Source organism: Octodon degus, unplaced genomic scaffold, assembly GCF_000260255.1.
Source record: "Octodon degus isolate 3935 unplaced genomic scaffold, OctDeg1.0 scaffold00015, whole genome shotgun sequence".
Lineage (NCBI taxonomy): Eukaryota > Metazoa > Chordata > Mammalia > Rodentia > Octodontidae > Octodon > Octodon degus.
The window spans coordinates 19,907,656-19,915,706 of NW_004524591.1; the positions used below are offsets into that span (position 1 = coordinate 19,907,656).

General features: G+C 42.6%; 1 protein-coding gene across 2 annotated transcripts in view; it reads right to left on the reverse strand.

Annotated features, from left to right (window-relative positions):
• Scrn1 (secernin 1) overlaps positions 1-8,051 on the reverse strand; it is a 64,625-nt gene that overhangs the window by 40,436 nt on the left and 16,138 nt on the right. For both annotated transcript variants that reach the window (XM_023709959.1, XM_004626514.3), the window contains exon 2: positions 611-770. In XM_023709959.1, coding sequence (XP_023565727.1) covers positions 611-769 — 159 coding nt within the window. In that variant the 5' untranslated portion in view covers position 770. The remainder of the gene's footprint in view (positions 1-610; positions 771-8,051) is intronic.

An 8,051-nucleotide genomic window follows, 5' to 3' on the forward strand; every position in this document is an offset into this window, starting at 1 on the left:
GGAAGGGTATACAGGATATTCAGGGTCTCACTACTAGATTAGACTCATAGTGATCCGCCTGTTTACAGCCTCCCAAGAGCTGGGATTACAGGCACATGCCAATATGTCCAATCTCAATTGCTGTCTCAGCACGCCCCGGGGGCAGGGCCAGTGGGGCACACTTGGGGACTGAACCCCCAGCTCCTGCGCCTGCTTGCAGGCATTTTAATCCACTGAGTTATTTGGCCGGCCCTGTGTAACTTCTTAAATGAAAAGATACATTTTAAAAATTCTAACACATGTACCTATAGAGGAAAAAGAAAATGGAGTAAAGGAGGCAACAATAGGAGTTTGACTTGTTTGACTTTACCTTATTTTATAAACTTGAATTTGGAAGCATGCAAATATTTTAGTTAAATTATAAAAGCAAAACCACAATGAACACAGAATTTCCCCCATGCACCTTGTTCTTCAGGCTATGAACAAATCTGAATGAAAATGGGAATCAGCAGAAAGGTGTGACAGTTGGACACGTGAGCTCACTTTCAAGGCGGAAGGCCGGTGGCTGGAGATAAAGCCAAAGAAAGAGAATGTGCGTGGATGAAAGGAGAGACTGCAGTGCACAACTTACCTCCACTTTGCTCTCAGGTTCATGATCCGCAGCTGAGAAATACACAACCTCCTGAACTTCATCTCTGGGCCGGGCAGAATTTTTCCCAAACACGACCAGACCATCCTTTGCACGTGGTGGGAAAGCCACAAAACAGTAACTTGGAGGAGCCACCGCCATCCTAAAAGGAGAAAGGCAGCGGGAGAATGGAAGAGGTCTGACACAGAGCATGCCAAAAATGAGATCTTCAGATGTCTCACCAGCTCAAAGACCTCTCCTAGTGAGCTGTGCTCGGTGGAACTCATTAACGGATCCCAGCTGGCACGGGAGGCTGGGGCGCCTGGAGTCGAATTTCAGAGCGCAGAGACCAGATAGTGTTTGGTACTACTCAGTGGGATTAAAGGAGCTCAGATTTGCAATCAACCTCAGTGGCAGCCAAAAGTGCAGTGAGGTAGGAGAAAGGAAAGGAGATTATTGTTCGAGGCAAAAGACACAGGCACACTCACCCTGCAATCTGTCACATGAATAAATGAATAAAGAAATATTCCATTGTCCTAGGGTATTTGAAGGGATCAGTTCCAGCACTCCTCACAAACATTAGATCTATGGCTGCTCAGTACTTTCCATAAATGGTATAGTATGTGCATATAGCCTTCACACATCTTCCTGTACACTAAATTATTTTTAAATTATTTATAACACCTAGTACAATATAAATGCTATGTAAATTAATTCATATACTGTACTGTTTAGGGAATAACGGCAAGAAAAGAAGCCTGTAAGTGTTCAGTACAGATGCATTTCCATCCCTCCCACACCAAATGCTGTATTGTTCACCCTCGGCTGGCTGAATCCACAGATGCAGGAACCTGAGGATGCAGGTCACACAAAAATGACAGCCACCTGGACTTGGCAACAGTGCACTACACAGGTATCTTGGACCCAGAGGTGCATGGCCACCAAGTAACAGATTCTTGGATGTGATGAGGAAATTAATCTAGAAATAATATCACCACCACCCTTTAATTTTTTTTCTTTACCTCAATGATATAACACTAAGCGCATCTTAAGTTTCCTCCCATCTCTCCAGTGGCTCCTGGGCTGGCCTGTTCTCTTCTAAATGGTAATGGTACATCCTACTTAATCCTTCTTTTCCCACTTATTGCTCTTTTTTTTCTAGGATAATTTAGCCATGTGCAGTGTCCCCCACCAGGTAAGCTCATTTAATTCCCATTCAATTCTCAACTTTAGCTCCTGACCCATAGATCCAAGTATCTCTCTGACATCCAAAGTTGATTTTATCTTCTTCCCCAACCTGAGACCCTTCACAAGGTTCCTTAGTTCAAAGATCAGTTCCCCATTCTAATCTGTTGAAGCAACTAGGGCTCAGGAGCTACCCCAGCCATCTGTTTCCCCATTACTCAGTATGTCACTAAGTTCTGTAGACTTGACCTCCTAAGTCTCTATGGAAACCAGACACTTTCTTCCATCTCAAATGCCACCACCTTGCACCAAGTACATTATCTCCACCCTGGACCATGCAGTAACCCCTTAAGGGGTTGCTTCAAAGCTTCTATCATTCCCCTTCCAAATAATCTTCATGTTGTAGCTAATCTTTTTCAACAGAAAATCTGCTCATGTAATTGCTACATAAAATGCTTCTAAAGTACCCACAGCTCTTAGAATAAAGAGCAAACTCTGATTCTCCTTGTGTCCTCTCCCAGCCTCATCTCACACATGCCCAGGCCCCACTTTCACAACTCCAGCACACTGGCCTTTTTAGTCCCTCTGTACCCCCAAGGCCATTGTGCACACCCCACACATATGCTTTCCTTTCTCCGCTCCCTTCATCAAAACTATCTGCCCAGTAACTCCTGCAGTTTTGCATAGCAGCTCCAATGTCGGCTTAATTTATGTCATTTAGAATTCTGCCTTTGCCTGTACAAAAACTATTATAATCTGAAATACATGTGTCATTATTTTATTATCAACAATCAATACTTCCTACCTTTTCAGATTAAGCAACCTGAAAGCAGAAACTAAGCCTATTTTGAATGCCACTGTACACTCAGCTCCATATAATGTCTTACATGCAATACACTTTCAATAATAAACACATGCTTTTTACTACGTTCCTAGTATTCCACAGAGGACTCTACACAACTCTCTTGTCTTACCATCAACCCTACACTTGTCTGAATGCCCTGCCCTTAGTCTTTGAACACAACCTTCAGGATCTGACTCAAAATTGCCTGCTTTCAGGAAGGCATCTCAGTCATTTATCCAGTACCCACAAGCTTTAATACACCAAGTTTGTTCTAGAATAGTGTGCATTTGTTGCTTAAAAATTTACTGTTCAGGGGCTGGTGAGATGGCTCAGCGGTCTAAAGCACCTACTTAGAACAAGCTTAGCAAAGCACAGGGACCGTGGTTCAATCCCCCAGCACCACATGCCAGCCAGCCCCGCCCCCTGGTGGGCTGAGCAGGCCACACACACACACACACACACACACACACACACAAATAAAAATTTAAAAAAAAAAGTTTAAAAAAAATTTACTGTTTCAAAGAAAGTGCCATGAGGGCAGGACCCATGCCAGCCAACTCAAGAGGCCATCTCTTTAGCCCCTTGCATTGTAGCCACGCAACAAACACATCTATTGAACCAACTATTGCATTTATGTCATGAATTATCTAGTGCAAACATGTTTTATGCCAAATTCAAAGAGTAAAGAGTAAAGCACTGTGCTCAGAAAAGCATTCACTGGACTGAGAGTCAAACTTAGCTCCACTACTTAAAAACTGTGATCTTGGGCAAGTCACTTTTTCTCCCTGAGCCTGTGTTTTCTCTTGCAAATGTCTTGTCCCAGCCTACAGGTTTTTTATAGGTATCAAATAAAATGATGCCTAAGAACATAATTTGTAAATTATAGCATCTACCTAAACAATACCTTGGGGTCTGACAGTTAAAATAGAATTAGTATCACAAAATTTCTGCCAAGCAAGACAATGAAAATGGACTTGCCTTATTCATATGTACAGCAGTTGTCAAATGGCAGTCAGCAATCTTCTATGCTTGGACACATCCCTGTGAGAGACTGTGGTACTACTTCCACCCAGGCCACCACAAGCTCACCTGACATCCCCACCTTGAGCTGTTGTTACTGCTCTGCTTGCAGCAGGTCCCTCCCCGGGGTGCAGAAAATGGGGAACTCCTCATAACTCTGGAAATAATTCCCTCCCAGCTCCCAAAACATTCTTCCTCTGTGAGAAAAAAAAAAAAAAAAAAAAAGGGCCAGAAGAAAAGCTTCCAGTTCTTTCTTCCCTTATCCTTCCTTGTGTCCATGAAAACTGCTTAATTTGCAGACTTGAGAGCTAGAGAGAGTTAAAGAATCCCTATATACAAGAAAGACCTAGAATAACTATAATATAAAATGGCTCATAGAGGATTCCTGGAGTTATGGACTTTATAGAGGACAGGAAGAATTGCTGGCAAGGAAAGCAAGGCTAGCAGACGGAGAGGAATCTCGGCCTCAAGTATGTAACGGGATTTCCCTTGCTCCCCCATCCCTGCAACATTTCAAAAGTGCTCGTGTCTCATCAGAGAACAGTCGTCCTTTACTCAGTCCTGAAAGATGGTAGGAATCCATTGGCCTTGCATTTACATTTGATGTATCTGTGGAAAGTAAGTAAAACCCACAGGGTTTTTAACGAGTTCCTAGTCTTCATTGAAGGCATCTGCTTGGTCCTCAGGTCAGCTAAGCCACTTGACCATGATGTGGACACAGGCAAGAGAAACAAGAAACATGGGCCCAGGAAGGCTGGCTTTCCCACTGAATTTTGTGAAAAACTGGGAATGCCAGAAACGAGCATAATTTCAGTGTGTACTTAAAAATACATATCCAGGAAAATGGCTAAGTCAACCAACAAACTATCAGTCAGCAGCAAACTAGCTGAGCCAACTGATCATTTGTTTTGTCTCAGTCCATGTATTCTGGCACTGACCAGCCTGGGTAAGGCCTAAGCAGGACTCCTCCTCCCCCTGTGACGATGACAATGTCCACCTCCACACTCCTATATGTGGCTGCCAGCCCCAGGACTACCACAGTGCAGTGAATATGACTAAGGAACCAAATCCCCACCCTCATGCAGAACACTGATGCATTTTCATTTTAAGTAGCCATCTGAGGCTAGCGAGGAGACCACTGGGCAGGGCAGCCATTCCATTTCCCCAAAAAACCCAAAAAAGGAGAATTCGTGTTAAAGCATCTGATGATCCTGAATACTGATCTGGGAAATTTCCACTTATTCTAGTGACAGAACATGCTCTCATCCACTAAGACTGAAGTAGAAAAGAAGAGGTGGAAAGACTGGGGAAGAGTTCTTCCAAAAAGACTCTTACATAAGAAAAACACCTTTAGGAAGTAGCTCTGATATCAGCAGGGTTGGTATAAGGGAGCTCTCTCCTCCAGAAGCTAAAGGTAAGAGTTCTAGGGGTTAGTTCCCTTTCTCCTGATATGCAGCTGCGACTGCTCACTGAACACCCAGGAAAGTGACCCAAGCAGTGTCTCACTTTCTACAGTATGGGGGGGTGGATTCCAGAAAGGACACGCGGGTGGGGCTGTGATGTGGGCCCGTTGGCCTGAAACTGAACTCAAGTGTCTATAAACTAGTGTGTTCAAGGGGTACGCTGTGGCCTCTCATGGATAACAAAATCAATTCAGTGAGTAAGAACATTTTTTTAGAAAAGCATTTTTAGAAAAAAAAAAAAAAGAAAGAAAGAAAGATACATTTCATAGCATAAGGGTAAGTGCTAACATGAAAAAAATTCTACTTTTTCCCGCAGAAGTGGAGGATGGCACCCAGCACCTTAGCACTAAGCTGCATGCTCAGATTTTCCTTTTATTTTTTTTTGAGACAGAGTCTTACTAAGTCACTAAGTTGTCCAGGCTGGGTTCAAACTTCCAAACCTCCTGTCTCAACCTCTCAGACTGCTGGGATTAGAGGCCTGCACCACCATGCCTGGTCAAGAAACTCTACCTTTAAGTTTGGGTGTATACATTGGCACACGGAAATGAGTGTAAATTCTGCACAGAGAAACCCCTTTTCTCTCACTGCAGCTGTCAAGGAAAAAGCCTTAAAAGCAACAAGCTTAAAGGGTAGGCCTACAGCATAAGGCTGCTTTGTGACAAATGCCTATTAAGATTCCTGCCAGGCCAGCAATAAACTAACAGTGCTAATTAATGAGACACTCCAATCTAACTCCCTTCAGTGGGGCAGGCTGACAGGCGCTCACTAAGAACCTTCAAAGTGCGTTTACCTGCAGTCTGTACTGCACATCCAAGCTTTCTAGGTTCTCCAGCTGAAATTATTTTTAATGTTGCAGGCTACTGGGGGAGAGGGAAAAATATTAAAAGACAGGAAGTTGAATTAAAGCCACAAGTTGGAAATATAAAAACATCTTGGTGCATCTATCATTGTTGTTGTTTTTGTTTTAATTTTATGTATTTGGTACAGGGTCTCACTATGAGGCTTGGACTCATAGTGATCCTCCTGTTTCAGCCTCCCCAGCGCTGGCACACACCACAGGCACACACAGGCACACACCACCATGCCCCATCTTGGTGACCAGCTCTGCGCACCCAGGGTCAGGCAGGCATGGCATGCGGTGCCGGGGATCAAATCCTCATTTTTGTAGTACAGAAAAGAAGTCAAATTATTCATTATCTCGCTGGGTACAAAATAATATATATCTCATATTTTCCCCTCAGTCAGTTCTCAGTGTAACACAGCAATGTTCTGTCCAGTAACACTTCTTGAAATGTTAGAAATATTCTTGTCTGTACTGCCCTATACAGTAGCCTCTAACCACATGCAGCTACGGAGTACTTAACGTGCAGCTAGTAACTGAGGAAACGAATTTTTCATTTTTTAAAATTAAACAGCCAGGACCGGGGAGATAGCTAAGTAGAATAAGTGCTTGCCTGGCAAGTGCAGGGTTCAATCCCCAGTAACACAAAAAATTTTAAAAATGAAAACAATAATAATAATAAAATTAAATTAAACAGCCAACATTATGCTAATTGAAATTGGCCAATCACAAGAAGCACAAACACAAATTGAGTGTCCCTTATCCAAAATGCTTGGAAGTACAAGTGTTTTAGATTTCAGATATTTTTAGAATACTCATAACAAATTAATTTGGGAATAAAACAAATTAAAACACGAAATTTACTGATAGTTCACATACAGATTGAATATACAGCCTAGAATCCACTTTATGTAATATTTTAGTGTACATGCACTTCCACTGAGGCCCATATCATATGCAATCAGGTCTACAATTTTCCATTTTGTTGTCAAAAAATTTCAGATTTCAGATTTGCAGATTCATGATGCTTAATGTATATTATACAGTACAAAAGGTATTGTACTTCCCAGAAACAGGAAGTACAAGAGGGGTTTCTAGAGTCTGGGAAGAGAGTCATTTAGTGAGTACAGAACTTCCCTGTGGCAAGATGGAAAAGTTCTGGAGATTGATTGCAGCACAGCCTGACGGTACCCAACGCTACCCGACTGCTCAATCCAAAATGACTGACACGATCAACTTTATGTTTTGTTTAGTACATTAAAAAAAAAAGGTTTTAAATAGCACGTGCAGCTAGAAGCTTCTGTACTGAACCCGCAGCTTTCGATACAATGCCATCACTATGGTGAGGCATCCCTAAACTGAGTCTCTAAGCCTGGGAACCTCCCTCAGGATTCTTGATTTCCTCTTGGGTACAAGATATTAGTGCTCTCCTAGAGCTGGCTACTAAGGCTGCCTCTCCCAGCACTCACCCACTAACTGGTGGTGGGAGGCTGGCCTCAGGGCTTGTGGGACTGGAGTGTTTCACTTCTGTAGCTAGGAGACCACTTGCAGAATGTCTAGACAAGGAAGGAGGAAGCCGCATGGGAGAAAAGATCTTTGTCTTCAAGTTCAGTGAGGAGTTATTGAAGGCGTGAATGCCCTGAGTCCAGGCAGGGGTTTTCTTTGCATGACTGCCAAATGCCCTGCCTCTTTATCTCAGCAAAGCTAGCATGACCCTCATCAGTCACCTTAGCCAGTAATAAGAAAGCCCTGAGTCGCCCAAAATGACTGTCTATATGAGCTATAGGCTTGTTAACTGTCTTGCAAATAACTGTGACAAACTGTTTTTCCTTACACAAAGAATGAAACCCAAGTCACCAGCAAGGCTTCCCTCCCAGCCCTGCTAAGTTTAAATCTAATGTCTGTGCATTACCACCTTGTAGAATCGCAAAGAAAAAGTTATCTTATTTTATTGATTAATTCATTCTTTAAAAATATTGAAATTCCTGCTCAACTAAAAATGGGACAAATGATATGCATTTTTAAATTGATTGTTCTGTCTTATATCTGCTACTGAAACAGTAAAGACTAATGATTCCGAAAAAAAAAAAA